Source organism: Oncorhynchus gorbuscha, linkage group LG18 (genome assembly GCF_021184085.1).
Source record: "Oncorhynchus gorbuscha isolate QuinsamMale2020 ecotype Even-year linkage group LG18, OgorEven_v1.0, whole genome shotgun sequence".
NCBI classification, from domain to species: Eukaryota; Metazoa; Chordata; class Actinopteri; order Salmoniformes; family Salmonidae; genus Oncorhynchus; species Oncorhynchus gorbuscha.
Genome location: NC_060190.1, coordinates 20,028,765 through 20,050,129, shown reverse-complemented (window position 1 = coordinate 20,050,129; position 21,365 = coordinate 20,028,765). Strand labels below are relative to the sequence as shown.

The window sequence follows — 21,365 nt, the reverse complement described above, 5'->3', positions numbered from 1 at the left end:
CCTAACTACCTGCCCTTCTAGTAACCTACAGAACATTCCTGACAAATGGCATGTTGTGTAAAGACGCTCCCTTAAACATTGACAATTCAATTAATAAATAATTCAAAAGCCTAAAACAAGTTGGCCGAGATTAAACTTGCCTTTGATTTATCATATTTCCTGCACTGATAATAATCAACATAGCCAAAACTTTTAATAGCGGACGCAAAACATATTTTTCTGCTCTAGCTATGATGCAGGTCAACACTTGGGTAATCTCAGTCAGCAAAATGGCTTTGAAAAGACAAAGCAAAGACTGCAAGTGAAATATGAAAAGATATCTACCTCCAGCATACTATCAGATGGGAGAGTATATGCAAGCACTGGCATCAGCAGTAATATTGTCAATCAACTGCTCAGTCATTGGAAGCTATTGGGGCATATGTCCCCGCTTGTAAAAAAAAAAAAGATTTACCAGTCAAAAGTTCAGACACACCTACCTCATTCATGGGCTTTTCTTTATTTTTTTACAATTTTCTACACTGTAGAATATTAGTGAAGACATCAAACTATTAAAATAATACACATGGAATCATGTAGTAAGCAAAAAAAGTTTTCAAATCAAAATATAATTTAATATTCTTCAAAGTTGCCACCCTTTGCTTTGATGACAGCTTGGCAGCTTCACCTGGAATGCTTTTCCAACAGTCTTGAATGAGTTCCCACATATGCTGAGCACTTGTTGGCTGCTTTTCCTTCACTCTGCAGTAGAACTCATTCCAAACCATCTCAATTGGGTTGACGCCAGGTGAAGGCCAGGTCATCTGATGCAGCACTCCATCACTCTCCTTCTTGGTAAAATAGCCCTTACACAGCCTGGAAGTGTGTTGGGTCATTGTCCTGTTGAAAAACAAATGATTGTCCCACTAAGCGCAAACCAGATAGGATGGCGTATCGCTGTGGTAGCCACGCCGTGTCTTTGTGAGACGCAGAGTAGGTGAACGGAGGATCTCCGCATTTGTGTGGTTCTCACCGTGAAGCATGGAGGTGGTGGTGTGATGGTGCTTCGATGGTGACACTGATTTCTTTAGAATTCAAGGCAGACTTAACCAGCATGGCTACCACAGCATTGTGAAGCGATACACTATCCTATCTATTTTGCACTTAGTAGGACTACCATTTCTTTTTCAACAGGACAATGACCCAACAGGCTGTGTACGGGTTATTTTACCAAAAAGGAGAGTGGCTGTGCTGCATCAGATGACCTGGCCTCCACAATCACCCGACATCAAACCAATGGAGATGGTTTGGGATGAGTTGCAACGTAGAGTGAAGGAAAAGCAGCCAAAAAATGCTCAGCATCTGTGGGAAGTCCTTCAAGACTGTTGGAAAAACATTCCAGGTGAAGCTGGTTGAGAGAATGCCAAGTGTGCAAAACTGTCATCAAGGAAAGGGGTGTCTATTTTTGAAGAATCTAAAATAGGATTTGGATTTGTTTAACACTTTTTTGGTTACTACATGATTCCATGCGTGTTATCGTATTTGATGAATGATAAAAATAATAAATAAGGAGTAGGTGTCCAAAATGTTGACTGGTACTATAGATATGTTTTGTCACATACACTGGATAGGTGCAGTGAAGTGTTGTTTTTCAGAGTCAGCCATATTAGTACGGCACCATTGGAGAAAATTAGGGTTAAGTGCCTTGCTCAAGGGTACAGATATTTTTAACCTTGTCGGCTTGGGTATTTGTACCAGCACCCTTTCGTTAACTGGCCAAATGCTCTAACCACTAAGCTACCTGCCACCCCCTTGTACTAAAAGTACCCTTGTACTCAGTGTGACATATAGCCTACTCACAGTCTCACACTGTACCAATTTATTTCCTGAACGGAGGTTGACCCGAGTCTATTACTGCAGTAAACAGGGTGTGTGTGTCTGTCTGTGAGAGAAAGAGATATTGACAGTGTCAGGTCTGAATGAATGAAACAATGGCATGGGACTCACTCTAGCTGTGGACTTACTTCCCTTTCACTGCCAGGGTTTGTCTCGCACAAAACACGACAGAGTGCTAGAGCGCTGAGGAATTACCTCATAAAATCAACATCCACCTAATCCAAGGCTCGACTAACGGGAACAGACTGAATTGTGAGGGCAAGAGAAGTTTATCTAAGCTACTGAGGAAGCTTTTTCAGGTCCATTGACTTTGGCGCTGGTTTTTATTCGTTTCCACCTCTTGGGGATTTCAGAGTCAAAAGTCTTGAAAATCTATTGTCCCGTGTGGAAAGGTGAGACTCAAATACATGTATCTGAAAAGGGACTAATTCAAGAACTCCTGTGGGAACTAATATGGTTTGACCCTCATGACTTTCAGTAAAACACTCATTTAAAACAGAATATCTATATACTGTGCATCTATTGACCTCTGAACTCAAGGACATTTTGAGAAGGAATATAGTCTTGTTGAACAATATCAAAACCACACAAGGGTTTCATATCAGCTTATTATCTGTGCTCATTTTGACGGTGATGCTTCACAAAAGTTGGAAACTGTAGCCCTGCAAGGACGTGAGGGAATTAAATTTACCAATTCCTCCCGAGCTTTGAAAGCAGATACCTTCCCTTACCTCATTCATGTCATCTACAGCACAGCTGTCTATAGGGGAAACTCCAATTATGTAATTTCCCCAACATTTTCTTCTCCCTTGCTTTGGCCCTGAGGGAAGCGTTGATCAAATGAACCTAGTCAACTGCTCCAGCGCAAACCTCAAATGTGGTCAATTTTGTAGATCAACATGGTTGAGGACGTAATGCAGGCATGCCACAATGGCATCGGACTTCGCGATCCCATCGATAAGCTGTCCAACCATGCAGAATGACAGAAAACTGGGACCGGTATTGGATAGCATCTGACTATAAGAGCAGCTGTTGCCACTTGTATCTGGGCATTCGTTATGAACCTCTTGATTAGTTTCTCTCATAGATCACAGACATAGCTACAGACTTGTCTGGTTCGTGGGCACAGAGACTTTCCAAAAGCTAGAGTTACAGCCCACATGCAATGCCAGTGTATCATCTGCTGCACGTAGGGTCATCTTTTTCTGGTCTTCATTTCGGTATTATCGTATCAATTTGTTTCCTCCTTTAGCTACTAGGGAGAGATGCAAATGCAACATTGACACTGGAAGTCAGATGCAATGAGCTGTGATGCAATTAGCTTCACGACTTATGCACATTTCCAGTCGCTAACTAACATACGTATAGCAGAACCACTGAGCTTAATTACCTGCTGAAGTGGATAAACGTCCCTAGATTATTTATGTTTCCATCCAAGTGAGCCGCCATTGGCTGCTAGTAAGTATACGCAACACTTGTGTTTATGCAGCGCCAAAGATGATCTGTATCGACCATTGCTGGTTTCTTGCGGGCACTAGCTATAAACGTTGCCATATGTGCCACAGGATTGCAAGGTGACTCTGCTACGGATCAAATTAAATCTAAATGGAACAGGGCCCTGAGTGGATGCATACTGTCAATCGTAAACACATTTACAGGACACCAATGGACCGTTCCTTTTCTTGCTTCACCCTTACAAGGCAGGGCCATTGACTGATGTGTTGTTTGAGAAATGAAATGCATTAGTTACTTTTCAAGAAAAGTCTGTTTATGATTCATTCCAAGGGGACTATTCTGTGTAAACTAATCTGACCAGGGGTAATTTAATATGAAAGGCGCTGTAGAAAGTTAGACATACTTTGATGTCCACTGAGAGCCATGTTCTCTTCACAAATAGGTTATGAGTAGGGTTGCACATTTTGGGGAATATTCAGGGGTGGAAACTTTGTGGGAATTAACAGAAATATATGCAAATTAATATTAATACCATTTAAATGCAGATACCTTTTGCATTGGATACATTTACCATATCATACAAAAACCTTTTCATAAGTAGACAATTGCAAATGATTTAATCCTTCCAATAGAAATAAAACCTTAATTAAATGAGTTGACTCTTCACATGGGATAATTTCACTGAACAACAAAAGGGAATATTAAATGATCCATCGCGTCTCCCAAAAACATTTTCAACATACATCTGTGAAATTATAGTCTAGAAACAAACGCTTTGGTTATCTTCCATGTCTTGTCCCTGGACCTCAATGTCCACCTCTTGAACATCAGACACTGAGGCATCATCTTCACGGTCACTTTCCAACCTGGTTGAGGTTGGCACATTGTCAGGCTCAAAAAGTCTCAAATTTGCCCGGATGGCGACCAATTTTTCAACCCTTGTCGGTCAGCCTGTTGCATGCTTTGTGTGTGTTCCCAAACAAGGAACAGTTGCGCTCGGAGGTGGATGAAGTTGGTGGGATTTGGAGGATGATGGAGGCAACAGGGGAAACAGCCTCAGAACCACAAAGTCCCTTCCACCAGGTGGCTGATGAGATATGGTGGCATGACTGCCATATTTCATCTCCATCCCAAAGCCCTTGCTTGGAAGTGTACTTCACCAGACTGCCAAGAACCTTGCCCTCATCCAGGCCAAGGTGGTGAGACAGTATTGATGACACCACAGGCCTTATTGATCTCTGCACGAAACAGGATGCTCTTGCCAGAATACTTGGGGTCCAACATGTACACTGCGGCATGTATGGGCTTCAGGCAGAAGTCTTCACGCTTTTTGATGCATTTTTAGAACTGTAATTTCCTCTGCTTGGAGCAACTGAAGTGGGAAAGGGCAGTACGGATTTCTTCTCTGACATCTGCAAGCAGAGTCTGAACATCAGACAGGATGGCATTGCCCCCCTCAATCCGTGCAATGTCTACTGCTACACGTTTCAGGAGTTTCAGGCTGCTTACCACTCTCACAAAATACATCATCCAGGAGGATCCTCTTGATGGGGCTGTCCATAATCAGCAGACTATGATATGGACATTTCTTGGAGAGACTCCTTCCCCTCCAGGAGACGACAACACCACCCCAACGGGTGTTGCCGGGCAACTACAATGTGGTGCTCTTATTCTTCTCACTTTGCTTGGTGAGGTAGATTACTGCTGTAACTTGACCCTTCACATACCTAACGATTTCCTTGGCTCTCTTGTAGAGTGTATCCATTGATTTCAGTGCCATGATGTCCACGAGGAGCAGATTCAAAGCATGAGCAGCACAGCCAATGGGTGTCATGTGAGGGTAGGACTCATCCACTTTAGACCAAGCAGCCTTCATGTTTGCAGCATTGTCTGTCACCAGTGAAAATACCTTCTGTGGTCCAAGGTCATTGATGACTGCCCTCAGCTCATCTGCAATGTAGAGACCGGTGTGTCTGTTGTCCCTTGTGTCTGTGTTCTTGTAGAATACTGGTTGAGGGGTGGAGATGTTAATAATTCCTTGCCCACGAACATTCGACCACCCATCAGAGATTGCAATACAGTCTCTTTTCTCTATGATTTGCTTGGCCTTCACTTGAACTCTGTTGAACTCTGCATCCAGCAAATGAGTAGATAACACATGTCTGGTTGGAGAAGTGTATGCTGGGTGAAGAACATTCAGAAATCTCTTCTAATACACATTGCCTGTGAGCATCAGAGGTTAACCAGTTGCATACACAGCTCGAACAAGACATTCATCAGCATTTCTGACTATGTTCCTCCAATGAGTCAAATACAACTTCTGATTACAGGAGGACCATGAGCTGTCCAATTCATTTTTTAAAACTCAAATAGAAGTAGAGGGACTTTTGTCAGAGGTTGCTTGTTGTGAGCGCAGAGGGAACTTTATGCACTTGGCCAGATTCTGCATCTTTGTTGCATTCTTCACATATGATTTGGCACAGTGTTTGCAAATGTACAAAGCTTTTCCTTCTACATTAGCTGCAGTGAAATGTCTCCACACATCAGATAGTGCCCATGGAATTTTCCTGTGGTGAATTGTTTTTAAATAGTAAAAAATAAAAATCCAATTCCATGTACAGATAAATAGTTAAGCACATAGATTAAACAACTCCTTTGTAAGATACATGTTTTAAAATAAAACAAGTATGGAAACAGGTGAATTAACACAGGCTCAAGCAAGCTAAAACCAACAGTTTTTACTACCAACTAGCAGAAATTTTAACAAGTTAGTTATGATTTAAACACATTTTGCTGTAGGCTACTACACTGCTCAAAAAAATTAAGGGAACACTAAAATAACACATCCTAGATCTGAACTAATTAAATATTCTTATTAAATACTTCTTCTTTACATAGTTGAATGTGCTGACAACAAAATTACACAAAAATGATCAATGGAAATCAAATTTATCAACCCATGGACGTCTGGATTTGGAGTCACACTTAAAATTAAAGTGGAAAACCACATTACATCCAACTTTGATGTAATGTCCTTAAAACAAGTCAAAATGAGGCTGAGTATTGTGTGTGGCCTCCACGTGCCTGTATGACCTCCCTACCAGGCCTGGGCATGTTCCTGATGAGGTGGTGGATGGTCTCCTGAGGGATCTCCTCCCAGACCTGGACTAAAGCATCCGCCAACTCCTGGACAGTCTGTGGTGCAACGTGTCTTTGGTGGATGGAGCGAGACAAGATGTCTCAGATGTGCTCAATTGGATTCAGGTCTGGGGAACGGGTGGGCCAGTCCATAGCATCAATGCCTTCCTCTTGCAGGAACTGCTGACACACTCCAGCCACATGAGGTCTAACATTGTCTTGCATTAGGAGGAACCCAGGGCCAACCGCACCAGCATATGGTCTCACAAGGGGTCTGAGGATCTCATCTCGGTACCTAATGGCAGTCAGGCTACCTCTGGCGAGCACATGGAGGGCTATGCGGCCCCCCAACGAAATGCCACCCCACTCCATGAGTGACCCACTGCCAAACCGGTCATGCTGGAGGATGTTGCAGGCAGCAGAACGTTCTCCACGGTGTCTCCAGACTGTCACGTGCTCAGTGTGAACCTGCTTTCATCTGTAAAGAGCACAGGGCGCCAGTGGCGAATTTGCCTATCTTGGTGTTCTCTGGCAAATACCAAAAGTCCTGCACGGTGTTGGGCTGTAAGCCAACCCACACCTGTGGACGTCGGGCCCTCATACCACCCTCATGGAGTCTGTTTCTGACCGTTTGAGCAGACACATGCAGATTTGTGGCCTGCTGGAGGTCATTTTGCAGGGCACTGGCAGTGCTTCTCCTGCTCCTCCATGCACAAAGGCGGAGCTAGCGGTCCTGCTGCTGGGTTGTTGCGCTCCTACGGCCTCCTCCATGTCTCCTGATGTACTGGCCTGTCTCCTCATAGCGCCTCCATACTCTGGACACTACGCTGACAGACACAGCAAACCTTCCTGCCACAGCTCGCATTGATGTCCCCATCCTGGATGAGCTGCAATACCTGAGCCACTTGTGTGGGTTGTAGACTCCATCTCATGCTACCACTAGAGTGAAAGCACCGCCAGCATTCAAAAGTGACCAAAACATCAGCCAGGAAGCATAGGAACTGAGAAGTGGTCTGTGGTCCCCACCTGCAGAACCACTCCTTTATTGGGGGTGTCTTGCTAATTGCCTATAATTTCCACCTGTTGTCTATTCCATTTGCACAACAGCATGTGACATTTATTGTCAATCAGTGTTGCTTCCTAAGTGGACAGTTTCATTTCACAGAAGTGTGATTGACTTGGAATTACATTGTGTTGTTTAAGTGTTTCCTTAATTTTTTTGAGCAGTATATTTACTAGTTTACAAAAAAATCATGTATGTCATAAAATATATTCACCCCACCTAATATTGTATTCAAAACTTACCAGAAAGCATGTAGTCCTTGGCTCAGACAGTATAGTAGTGTGGGTTCAATAGCATCTCATTAGTATGCAGCTGTACATGTGATGGAAGAATGCACTGTGCATGCAGAGGGTTGCAATTCCATTGAATTGGGGATAGTTTAACCAAAATATGCCATAGGACCTAGAATTGCCTTGTGTATCCCACAAAAAAAAGGTTCAACATTATAAGCTAACTGATGAATTGAAGCAAAATTCCTCAAATTCCAGAAATTTACCAGAAGGTTTCTGACCCTTCGCAACCCTAGTTAGGAGTCAATCTTTTTAACCAAAAGGTTAACAAGGTACAAATCTCTCGTTCTGCCCCTAAGCACGGCAGTTAACCCACTGTTCCCTGTGCGCCGAAGACGTGGATTATGGCAGCCCCTCGCACCTCTTCGGATTCAGAAGGGTTGGGTTAAATGCGGAAGACACATTTCAGTTGAATGCATTCAGTCGTATAACTGACTAGGTATCCCCCATTTCCTTGGCTAACTAGAGAAGGAATTATTTAGCGTGGTTGTTATCGACCTAACCCAGTGAAAGACCTTCATTCAGATAGCCAGTCGATGTAAAAGACTCTTCTTGACAAACCGCAGCCTAAACAATAAACATGGGAATACCTGTTAATAATGGTTTTGTTATTTTATGCTATCCAGATGACCGCAGTGAAACTCACAGAGGAGTCACTGGATTCGGTTTCCTTTCCTGGAAAGCAGGTAGGGACACCAGAGGCTCTTTCTATGGTGCTTTTTACGAACAGCGATGACACCACTAAAATTCCAGCATTTGTGTGACAATGAGCGCACTGCCTGGACACAGCATTCCAGAAAGATACATTCGCCCCCCCCCGCCTCTTAGAAAGCCTCTCCTTTCTCGCACCCCGTGAAGCTTGCTATGCAATTGTTGGTTGAAAGGCCAAGCAGTAATATGGTAAGCTTTAGAGGCAAGATAGTCATCCTAAAACTACACAACATGGAGGTTGTCTTTATGCCAATCTGATGGAAAATGGCAACCTTTACCCCCCAGAGGTTCATTTTCTTCTGATTTATTATCAGAATTTGTGTTGCAAGACCAAAGGCTTCATTTATGCACAGTAAGCAACTTTTTACATACCATAAAGTGATACAAAATTATGAATACCTTGGACTTTAAAAACACATTTGTCAATTCTTTCCAATGCTGTCCTGCTTTTGATAAATATTTGATGAGGTTATTTCCATCTCAATTATATACCTGGAGAGAGGCAGATATTTGGCAAATGCAGGGCACACAAGTTTATGTGTTACATTGATTCAATGTGGGGAGGTGAGTATTGAATCCAGTCAAGCTACTTTACCTGGCCCAGACAAGTTGCAGTCAGATATTCATCAACACAGGTCCAAGAGACGTTTCACCTGCATTTAATCACATTTCTCTAATACAGGCTCTCATAGAAGATTTAAAACAAACAAAAAGCAAATACCCCCCCCAAACGTATTCCAAGCAGTCTTGAACAGTCATAATTTCCTTCACGTTTCACTACATAGAACAGTGCCCTGATTCTTTCAACAACAACATCAAGATACTAATCATTGGCCTACTATTATGCTGAACATTCAATAATATTCAAAGACATTGATTTGCAATTTATTTTTCAGCATTACAATGTCTAGTAATAGGGCACTTAACTGGATTGTAATGGAAATCGGCCCTGCTACTGCAGTTAAGAGGAAACAAGACCCAGTTCTGTCAACTTGCATGTCTTCAAAACCCATTTTCTTTCAGTGCAGTATTTTACAGTAAGTTAACAAACAACTTGTTCTGGAATCAGAAATGAAGTAAAGCACTTCTTTCCCATTTTCAAACGGGCTTACCCCAGACATAAGCTGGTCATTTCAAACATAACACAGAACTGAAACGTGATAGCTGTCAAGAGAAACTACGCTTCTGATGCCTGCCTTTTCAACGTTAGGTTACCTCAATGTAGGAAATTAATGTGTATTTAAGGGTGAAATTCTTACCCACTTTAGTCCCAAGAAATTAATATGGAATGATAGCAACACAAACAACAAAGCTGTGTAGAAGAATGCACTGTTCAGAACTACTGTAGCCTACTACTAATATATATCATTCCCTCCTGACAGCATGGATCAATACCTCAGAGAAAGGGCAGTAGCACTTAGCTTTTCCATGTGGCATGCCATGCTTAAATGTATTAACTTATTTCATTAGTCAGCCATTAAATCTATCTTGTATTGAGGCAATAAGAAAACTAGAGACAGACAATATAACAATGGAAGTGAGGTATAGCTTCACAAAAAAAAAGTAAAGTCATGTGGCGCTCATGGAATGGAATGTCATTCTTTCAATGAGCAGTGCATAGACCACAGAAATCAAGGGTTCGGCCTATTTGCTCGTGAAAATGTCAAGGGTTGCATTTGCTAAATACATTTTTTGGTGGTTGACTGAAGAGATTTTGTATCCAAATTAGGGCTGGGAAATATGGCCAAAATATTATATCACGGTACTTAAAAAAAAAATGAATTAGGGTATTTTTAGTTTTTGAATAATAAAATAATAAAAGATACATTTGCTTTAAGTAGTGAGTGATCCTAGGAAGCAACACATACATTCGAAGTGATTTGAATGAGTCTTTCTCCATTCTGATTGTTTTATACTGTTCAATTCAACCAAAACGAATTTCAGCACTTTTATGATTTCTGCATTTCCTGCACTCAATTGCAGTGGTGGAAAAAGTACACAATTGTCAAACTTGAGTAAAAGTTTAAATGTTTTTAGTTTTAAATATACTTAAGTAGCAAAAGTAAATGATCAAATTGACTTATGTATCAAATGTAAAAGTATAAATGATTTCAAATTCATTATATTAAGCCAACCAGATGGCACCATTTTCTTGTTCTATTTTTATTTACAGATAGCCAGGCGCACACTCCAACACTCATACATAATTTACAAACAAAGCATGCGTTTAGTGAGTCCTACAGATCAGAGGCAGTAGATGAACAGGGATGTTCTCTTGACAAGTGCGTGAATTGGACCATTTCCTGTCCTGCTAGCATTCCAAATGTAAAGAGTACTTTCAGGTGTCAGGGAAAATGCATGAAGTAAAAAGTACAGTATTTTCTTTGGGAATATAGAGAAGTAAACGTAGTCAAAAATATAAAATAGTAAAAGGACAGATACCAAAAAAATGACTTAAGTAGTACTTGAACGTATTTTTACACCACTGCTCAATTGAGAGAATTTCCACACTGCCACGTAGGGCTGCACGATTTGGGCAAATCATCAAGGACTTATTTTTAACCAAAGTTGCAATTGTGATTTGACTTGCCAAATAGAGCAAAACTGTTGGAATCATGGAAATAAAATAACTATTCTAATTCTATAGCTAGAATATAATAGTGGGCACATTGAATACAGTGTTTGAGATATCAACTAATTAAAATGCCAGGGAGAAATAATTGTGACATAGTAGGAACTATTTACATTACATTTAAGTCATTTAGCAGACGCTCTTATCCAGAGCGACTTACAAATTGATGCATTCACCTTATGACATCCAGTGTCATAGAACTAAAATGTTGATAAGTGTTTTCTAGGGGTCACTATAAGCTTTGGCTACATTGTATGTTCTCTTAGCTACTTCATGTAGCTAACATTCTTGTGTTGCATATTCCTCTTTGATTGAGAAGATACTGTTGCACAAATATGCTGATTTTGGTCTACACCATCACTTGTATTATCAGGCTGTATTAGCTAGCTATGTTTGCTCTTACTCAGTACATTTATTAGATAGTTAGCTATTAGCGTAAGCTGCTAACAATTAGGGTCAAAAGATTTTGGGCAATTTGCTAAGAAAAGACACACTAGCTGTTTGCTGATGTAAGAAACAAACCTTTAGTGTCATTATAGAAAGCTAGTGGATTTATATTAAGAAGTAAAGTGAAAACAGCATTGTTTTCATCAATGTTGCATGTGCTGCATTTGAGGAATGTCAAATGAGATGCGAGTGACAGGGCGTGTGGCTAGGTCTGTGTGGAAAGTGGCACGGAAAGAAATTACACAATTAGCAAAATAAACTATACAAATTGACATTACACATGGCGTATAACATTTAACAAACCAAACATTCAAATACCGGTGTAGAAGGTAAAGTAAAATGCAAAACTGGTACCTGCATCAATACATGTATATCATAAAATACGGTATACCGCCCAGGCTTAAACCAAATTAATTATGCCAAAAAGCAGTCCGCAGATATTGCTGACCCAGTCTAGGTGGATCAATACCAGTTGTAGGCCTATTAGATCTAATTTTAAACCACACCAATTGATTTGACAACCACTGTGTCATTGGCTTTCGTACTTTAATTCTAAGCGCCGCCCATTCAAATGAATAGAAGCCGCGTATGCAAAGTAGCGTTGGTTGGGAATTTTGGGGAGCTGAGTACCCCGCGAACTGTAGCCCCAGAGCGTCGTAGCTATGTCACAATGGGACACCGGACTATCGCGTCTGCTTCTGTGGACTCTGAATTACACTTTACACGTGATCCAACAGTCATTCATAAACATGCACAATCGCAAACACCTTTCTCAGTAACAGTTCAAAAAACTTGACTGGCTTCATTATTAAAAGTCCAACTGAAAGCGTTTTAGCAACAGAAAATCTTGTTTAAAAATCTGCTCATACACACCCCCAGGAATAATATGACACTTTTTTACATTTTCTGACAAGCAAGCACTTAGTCATTTTCACATTTTCATAGAATGTTTGGGAATGATGTAGAGTAAGGCATGTGAAGATTCTAAAGCAAGATAGAGAAGGAATCAAAGCAGCCATGCTTTTGGACAATCAATGAAACACTGCAGTAAATAAAACCTAATAAAAAAAAGCATCTGGCTTGTCCAAGCCATCACTCACTTTGAACTGGACTGTGCATACAAGCAGTCGCAACATCGAAACTTTAGATCATTAGAATTCATTCGCCAACAGCCACAAAATACACCTGAATGGTTTTCTGCAAATATATAAATACAACATGAGTCTTCCTCCATTTGTTAACTTTAGTTCATTTATCAAACAACCATGAAAAGGTAGACTCTCTCTCCCTCAGTTACGCACATCAACAACTAATGCTAGCCAGAGCAAGATGAGCCGTTTAAGCTAGTTGGCCGTCAAAATTGCACTAATAAACGATGGGAATTTTAGCCTACTCGTCCTTGTGCTGCTTGCCTGCAACCAAGCTAAGGTTAAAGTTGGCTAGCTTGCTACTTACAGACAAATGAGAGAACACCTCACTCTGACCATGGTTAGCTAGGCTGTTTACATTTTATCTAGAGCGTTCGTGACTTACTTTTTTGGCCTGTTTACTGACACCGGCCATATTCAGCAGGTGTTGCGCGTTCGTAAATTCATTAGTTATTAGTGCTCTGAAATCAGAGTAGATAGCCAGAGTGAATTTGCAAACGCAAGCGATATGCTAACTGGATAAATTAATTGAAGTTCTTGCTAGCTACTGTAACCCTCGGTGGCCTATTCATATCAACAACAAGTTCAACAACTAATGTTACCAGAGAGAGAGGAGCTAAAATCTAACGAGAGAACAGTAGATAAGCCCTCGGAAACATTTTAGCTTGTAGTTGGCTGTCAAAATTACACTGACAAATGATAACGAATAGTAACCTGCTCGCCCTTCTGCAGCATGCCTGAGGGGTGACAGGTAGCCTAGCTGTTAAGAGAGTTGGGCCAGTAACTGAAAGGTTTCTGGTTCAAATCCCTAAGACGACTAGGTGAAAAATCTATCGATGTGCCTTTCAGCAAGGCACTGAACCTTTATTTGCTCCTGTAAGTTGCTCTGGATAAGAGTGCCATTTAAATGACTTAATCGCAAATGTTAATGCATGCTTGTCCCAACCAATGATTTATACACACACTAGATGACTGCCAGGGGGCGCTGTGTTGATGACACCATGGCTCCTTCTTGGCACTCCCCCACCATTGTAAAGAAATATGTTGGAAGCTATAGAAATGCATTTATAATAAATGTCTACATTGCTACATTTATTCCATTACAGACACCTTAAAGCATATGTTTAAATTATGTGAGCTCAACATTCAAATAAAAATGTATTTTTAGAGATTACTAATGCTACTGTCCACACCATTTAAAAAAATATATATCTCATTTTACCTTTAAAACCATTTAATTTCAATTATGTAGAATTCCATCCATTCCTATGAAGCACTGCACCTACTGGGGAGTGTCAATATGGCCAATACATAGCATCAGTAATCCAGGGTTTATATACACCATTGGTCACAACCTACGTTTTGACAACTGTATGGGAACTTGTCTACCTGTCCGCCCATTTGATCGACGAGATATGCTAACTTTGGATAACAGTCGTTCAAGTTCGGACCTGGTCAGCTAACAAAATGACACCTGAATCTCTAGCCGTAACCAGGAAGGGTTAGGCTCCGTGTTCTTAGCTTGCCAAATAAATGGCTACATGAATAGGTAAGCTAGCTAGCTAATTAGCCACGTTATGACTGACTTGTGATCATTGCCCTTGTTAGTTTGATTGCATTGGCATTCTTAGCCTTAGTTACATTCGTCCGTTTTAGTCCAAAATATTGAGTAATTGAAACACTTCACTCGGAATGGCTCGAGGATGCAAAATGTACCAGGCCAGCTGTGATTTACAACATCATAGCAATATTTGGGTACACATCTGCTGAGGAAATTCATATACGGCTAACGCACCAACTGACCATCCATGAGATCAAAATAATTTTTTCATAGTGTTTAACAATGACATTGTTTACAAACAGGAGGAAAAGCTTATATTTGGGGGTAAAGACAGTTGAACTAAACTAATGAGGCTTTCTGAGTTATATTCTTAAAGAATGAATGGATATATACCAATCATTAAATTGCAAGTCAACTAATTTATGTAACAACTAGGCCTACCTGTAACAACTACCTGAAAGCCATGTTAATTTTCTTAAAAATCAGAGCAAAATGCCTCATTCACAATTTGTCATCAACGACCGTACGACAGACGATGATCATTCAAGGCACTAAGAGACGGCCTGCTGAGATGGATTTCTCCCCGCACGTATAAGGCCTACCATGATCTCAAAGTTGAGTCACAGCTTTTGAACTGCATGCCATCATCGATGAAGGGGACATGGTCTAGATCTAATGTTGCAGTAGGCTAACAATAGCAATTGTCCTATGCTATGGGACATTTTAACAGCTGTCTCCTCCAGAAATTGAAATACCGTGTAACTCTAGTTGTTATAATCAGCGAGGCAACATTGTATATGATTTGTAGACTACGGTTTCCATACATAGATAACCGAAAGCATCATTTAGAACGCAGTCTTCCACGCAGACATGGCCCAAATTCTAGCTACTACAAATACGAATGTTTATGTGTAGGCTACGATAGTCTACAATAGCATGTGTAAAATTTGATCCGACGAACAATTTCAAATGCGCTAACGTTATAAAATGACAATAGCAGAAGATGGGTAACGTTAGCTAAATCCCCATTGCCCCCACGGGCTATGCCGCTAACTTGCTCACCGATAGGTTACATAGACAAGCCCAATTTTAGCATTATTATGATTCACACTCATCACCACACATACTTAGCAAAAATAATATCGTTATTAGAAAAATATAGACCATAGGGAAGAATATACATTGGATACTTACATTCTCTGTATCACGCTCATTCACAGTGGGCAATGGCGTTCTGGTCGACATTTTGTGTGTACAGGCCGCTAAGCACCGAGCTTGGCAGCCGCCGAGAACAGTGCGACGAGGGAAATATTAATTTGACTTTTTTTTACACCACCGGCATTTCCAACCCGACCGTCCAAACCGCAGTATTCCAAACTACAGCATATCTACTTCAAGGCCCGCTTGGAGCCAGCGCAGGGCTATCTATGCTGATAGATGCGCCCCCGGATACGAGGCAAGCGAGTGTAGCGGGCCGAGAGAACGGATAGGAGTTTGTATGAAGCAGAGAATCCAGCATTGATCCACCCTGATAGATGGGCTGACACACACTAGGAACGCGAGATGGGGGAATAGTAGTAAAAGGAACACCCTACACAGGAGCGACCTTCATTCTCCCTCCCAAAAGACTAGGATTCATGCAGGATAGCCTACGCGGGTACAACCAATGTTCTTGGAATATATTTTATATAACACATGCAAGCCAAAAATATATATTCCTTCGCAACGCTGTAAGAGGAAAGAACATGACAGTAGCAACGCCAGGTGGCGAGAGAGGGATCGAGTAACATGAATCAAAGGGAGTGATTTTTTTTCATTAAGAATGAAAGAAAATGTTTATGATGACGTCTTTGTAGTAGCAGGAGAAGGTTCTTGATTGTTGACCTATGCTGCCAATGATCTGCCTGCATGTGCGAACCTTTTGGAAAGCATCATAATGATCATCATTCTTGGGTGGAATATCATCTCGATTTAAATGACCTTCCTAAACATTCGAAGTACCCTATTTGTAAAGCATACCATAATTTATAAGCAAATTGGTCATTGATTCCTGGTCAAAATGCAATGTACTTCGTATATATAAATTAAAAATACAAGTAATATTATCACCTAGTTTAGTAATAGCAGAGCTAAAAAGCCATACATAGGACTATCGTCTTACTTGCAATGTCAAAAGAGTTTAAACATGCCAATGTTGCCATCTAGCGTTCATATTTCGGTAACTGCATTGATAATGGAAACTTGCCTTTATGCTGTACCCTAACAACCCTGAGACTGAATCCATATGCATTCATTTGTACAACTGACTAGGTATCCTCTATTCCTTTTCCGCCAATGTCACCATCCTGTGTTTTGCTACATTTCTGTTACCCCGTGTACATAGGCTACGTTACTCATTGTTTTCTTATTATTTCCTCTGCATTGTGAAGGACCTGTAAGAAAGCATTTCACTGTTAGTCTACACCTGTTGTTTAAGAAGCATGTGACAAATAAGATTTGATTTCAGGTCCTGTGTGTAATTTACAAGGTAAATGACTTAAATGTAAATACAAGGTAATGAAATGCGCTTAGTTGCGCTCAAATATTTTGGCACAGTTTACAATGGAGCAGAATGTTCCGTTCTCTTTTCAACACTGTTTGAATGGCAATGTTTTACACTGTAGGTTAGTGTAGGCAGGGTTGGGGAGTAACGGATTACATTAACGTTACATGTAAGGAATTACTTAAACGGTAACTATAATCCGTTACCAGTAGAAATATTGTAATTAGATACTTTTAAAAAACTAGATTACTTTTAAATTCAGAAAGAATGTTTACGAAACATTTTTTGTTGACACTTGTTCTCAATGACATTCAAATCGGCATTGAAAAAAAAGTGCAAGTTTAAATTTGTTCCCCCTGAGCGAGTCTGACCACTATGATGACTATCAAACGGTGTGTTTGATGGATCATGGGAAAAGAGCAGGAAAAGGCTTTTGTAGGCTAGTCCAAGCTATGTCTTTCAATGGTGCGACTGTTGTCGGCATCCGAATTGCCATGAATGTTTAATGCTTTTCGACATGTCCCCAAATTAATAGAATTGGTTGAGTTTGTTTTGATATTTTAACCTGAGTGTCTTGATCACGTTTGGTGTGGGGACAAAATACATTTATGCACGATGGCGCACGCGCGCAGCAGGTTTGGGTTGTTGTTCACAAATATAAGTGTGTATTTTAAACCAATGGTTGAGTTCTAAAAGTTTAAACTGCCTATCAATCATTGTTTTTGAATGCGCTTTTGCAACAGCTGCATAGTGCAGATCCCAGCCTATTTAATAAAAGTGGGGCTTTTATTGCTCAAAATCTAAAATTACCTGAATGTAATCAGATTACGTTACTGAGTTTGGGTAATCCAAGTTACGTTACTGATTACAATTTGACAGGTAACTCGTAACTAAGGAATTACATTTAGAAAGTAACCTACCCAACCGCGATGGTAGGTACCTGCAATTTACCAATGGGTTTTGAGAGGATGCGAGGAGTATGCAATTGAGATTATCCCAATATATTTGAGCGCAACCTTCTCAAAACCCATTAGAGGAGGTCAGTGGGGAGGGACCTCTGGCTTTTGCCACCAATGGGTTTTGAGAAGGAGGAGAGGACACAAGGAGTGTGCAATTGAGATTCTTCCTGAGATTAACTTTACTACATTGAAAGCTTGACTCAGAGACCCATTTTCTCCACTTTTTAAATTTGTCAACTGGCAATCTGTGTAAATCCCCTGCACGACATCTCTTTGCCAGAGACAGAGGCTACATAAACATAACCTGGGGTGAGAGTTCAGTGGCGTAATAATTAGTCCAAATCCTAGAGAAGTTGCAAATTTAAAATGTTTTACAACGAAACGTTTAATTCCGAGTGAATACAGCCCAGTTCGGTCCAATGAACTGAATGACATGCTTCCCCAAAACAGTGCACACTGTTCTTCAACAGCTTTTGAGGTATGTTTGCTCCCGTTTGGTGGGTGTGGCCAGGGGTGCAGTTTAGTTCAGTTCAATGTTTGCTACATTGCATGACAGTTTGTACTTACCAACATGTTTCCCAAAACAGTCCACTGTTCAACAGCCTTTATGGTCGTTTTGTGATTTAATATTATTTTTTATATTATTTGAAATTCAGTTCTCACACCCGATTTAAGTTATTTTGAAACACATGTATATTTCGTTTCATTACGTAGTTAGGGACAGAAAGTAACTTATGCGTGGGACGCTAGGGGCACTTCTTGCCACTGGGGGCAGTAATACATAAGGTGATGGGCCAGGACCATATACTTGGATAGACAGACCATCTGTGTGCGTGGGCAGTGCCATTGAGGCCATCTCTATCTTAAAATAGTCTATTTTCTTCTTCACCAGTAAAATTCATTGGCTGATCCCTTCTGATGACCCAGCTGTCATGACTCCACTGGGTCATCAGGTCATACCAACCGAGACATCAGGAGGGATCAGTTGGAAGTCCCACCCCATTGACAAGATCAAAATGGTGAAAGTACTCAATGGCGCTGCCCATGCTAAACACAGGCTTTTGGCCACTAGAGGACTCCATACAACTCCATTGCCAGGACAAACAGTAGGTTAGGTTTAAATTATAAATCAATCCTAATGTGACATGGATTTAAAGGATAAGTGCCTAAACTGATGCAAGAAATATGGAAGGAAACTCTCGTTCCCATTTTATAACAATCCAATTTTTTTTTTTACTTTAGTAGTAGATGGAAGAATCAAGTACCTTTACCTGACAAAGAGGGGGAAAACAAATGAAGTGATGCCATGTTATGTTTATGTAATAAACATGTATCATTGACTAACCCTTTCAAACAGGGTTTGTAAAAACATCTGTTTCTGTTCAACCATACAAGACTTTCTGGTTTATCTACAAGACTCAAGAGGTGGTCGTTCAGTTTCTCAAGCCTGATGACAGTTGTCCACAGACAGAGAATATTCACTCCACAAACATTTGGGAGGCAGGGGCAGAAACAAGATCCAGTGCCACAGGGCACAGCTTTGAATAAACAGCATTCTTGCATGCCAGAACTGGAGAGGTGACTAAACATACCCACCTCCGTGCCCGCCCTCTGATTTCTTCCCTGTTAGCTATTGATAGCTAGGGATAGTGATGCACAAGCTACGCCTATTTGAAACTTTGGCAATTACTGGCAGATTCAGAATGTCAAAAATTAGATTTTCAGAAAGTTCAGAAGAAAAACAAACTAAATAATTGGTTATTTGATTAGTTATTTTTGCAGTCAACGATAATACACTGAACAAAAATATAAAAACATGTATAGTGTTGGTCCCATGTTTCATGAACTGAAATAAGATCTAAGAAATGTTCCATACGCACAAAAAGCTTATTTCTCTGAAATTTGGTACACAAATGTTTATCCCTTTTAGTGAACATTTTTCCTTTGCCAAGATAACCATCCACCTGAGGCATATCAAGGATCAGATTAACCTCTACGGGATCGGTGTCCATAAAGCAGGATGGTTGTTGCTAACGTGCGCTACTGTGACTAGAATGACGTAAGTAACATCCAACTTTCCAGGACATAGACATGTCTTATGTGCAGAAAGCTTAAATGATTGTTAACTAACTGCACTGTCCAATTTAAGTAGCTATTATAGTGAAAAGACATTCCATGCTATTGTTTGAGTACACAACAACAAAACACTTTTAGCACAGCAACTGGTTTGACACATTGACCTCTAAAGGTAAACAATGTACGTACATTCAGTAATTCAGTAATCCCAGAGATAAAATGTAGGAACTGGGTTCTACAGTTTGAACCCCTGCCGCCTCTGTCCCCACACCCACCTGACATGTGTGAAGGTTAGTGTATTTTCTGTATGGAAGCTAATTATCCATTGTGTATGACATTTCTGTAAGTCTCTTGTGCGGCTGCTCGGCCATGGAAACCCATCTCAAGAAGATCCCCACAAACTGTTCTGGTGCAGACATTGCTTCCAGAGGCAGTTTGGGACATTTTTACACACTTCAGCACTTGGCAGTCCCGTTTTGAGCTTATGTGGCCTACCACTCCTCAATAACATGTTGAAAGTCACTGAGCACTTCAGTACGGGCCATTCTACTACCAATATTCTTCTATGGCGACTGCATGGCTGTGTGCTTGATTTTATACACCTAGTCAGCAACAGGTGTGGCTGAAATAACCAAATACACTAATTTGAAGGGTTGTTCACATACTTTTGGCCATGTAGTGTATCAATAAGATACGAGCTGAATGAGCCACCTACGATTGTTGCCAGCTATCTGACCGTTCAACATCATAACAATTCTTCTTCAGGCCACATCGATGCGCGCACATCATTAGTCCTCAATTTGGTATTTCCTGCCATCTGGAAGCTAGAACCATTGTGGAGAATTGCGCAACTCTAATGGTCAACATTTTTCCACCTTGTGGACCATTTGAGTGTGTCGAAATAAACCAGGGCTTATGAAATGTGAGTTCTGGCAGAACTACAAGACATTGTAGCTGGGGAAAACTTATTTGAATTAGCATAATTTTCACCGCATGGTTATATTATGTATTATTTACAGATCATAGGGATTATCTGTCACAAATTATATTAGCAGTTTGATAGAGAATTCTGTGTCCCTTGGATGCCTGTCAGCTGACACTGTAGGACAGGGGAAACCAGGAGAATGACCCAGGAAGCCGACATATCCCGTTGAACCCCAGAATCCCTACGGATTCATATCTCGCTGCTACTGGGACGCATAGTGGACTGGAGGAAAGAAACCCAGAGCCATATCAGTGGGGGTGATGTCCAAACAGAAGGGGAAGGAGTAAGGGAGGGAGTACATGGAGTAAAATGCAAAGCCTGGGGGATCAAGTTCCATCCTTCCTCCTGAGATTTCTACCTGGTTACTTAAATTTGAAATGGTAGAGCTGGCCTGCGCTTATCAGTCAAGGCGGTTTGGGGTTTATGTGGACTGGCCCAGAGACGACTTGTGATTCTACCTAATCGATTCAGAACGTGGGTCAA

General features: G+C 40.8%; 1 protein-coding gene across 6 annotated transcripts in view; it reads right to left on the bottom strand.

Moving 5' to 3' along the window:
• The window catches only part of LOC124002852 (serine/threonine-protein kinase MARK1-like), a 75,930-nt gene extending 59,837 nt beyond the window's left edge, over positions 1 to 16,093 (bottom strand). For 2 of the 6 annotated variants that reach the window (XM_046310590.1, XM_046310588.1), the window contains exon 1: positions 15,515 to 16,091. In XM_046310590.1, the coding sequence (XP_046166546.1) occupies positions 15,515 to 15,565 (51 nt within the window). In that variant the 5' untranslated portion in view covers positions 15,566 to 16,091. Of the gene's footprint in view, positions 1 to 15,514 lie in introns of all 6 variants that reach the window. The other 4 variants (XM_046310587.1, XM_046310589.1, XM_046310591.1 and 1 more) reach the window with 4 other exon arrangements.
• Between the last annotated feature and the right edge of the window lie 5,272 nt (positions 16,094 to 21,365).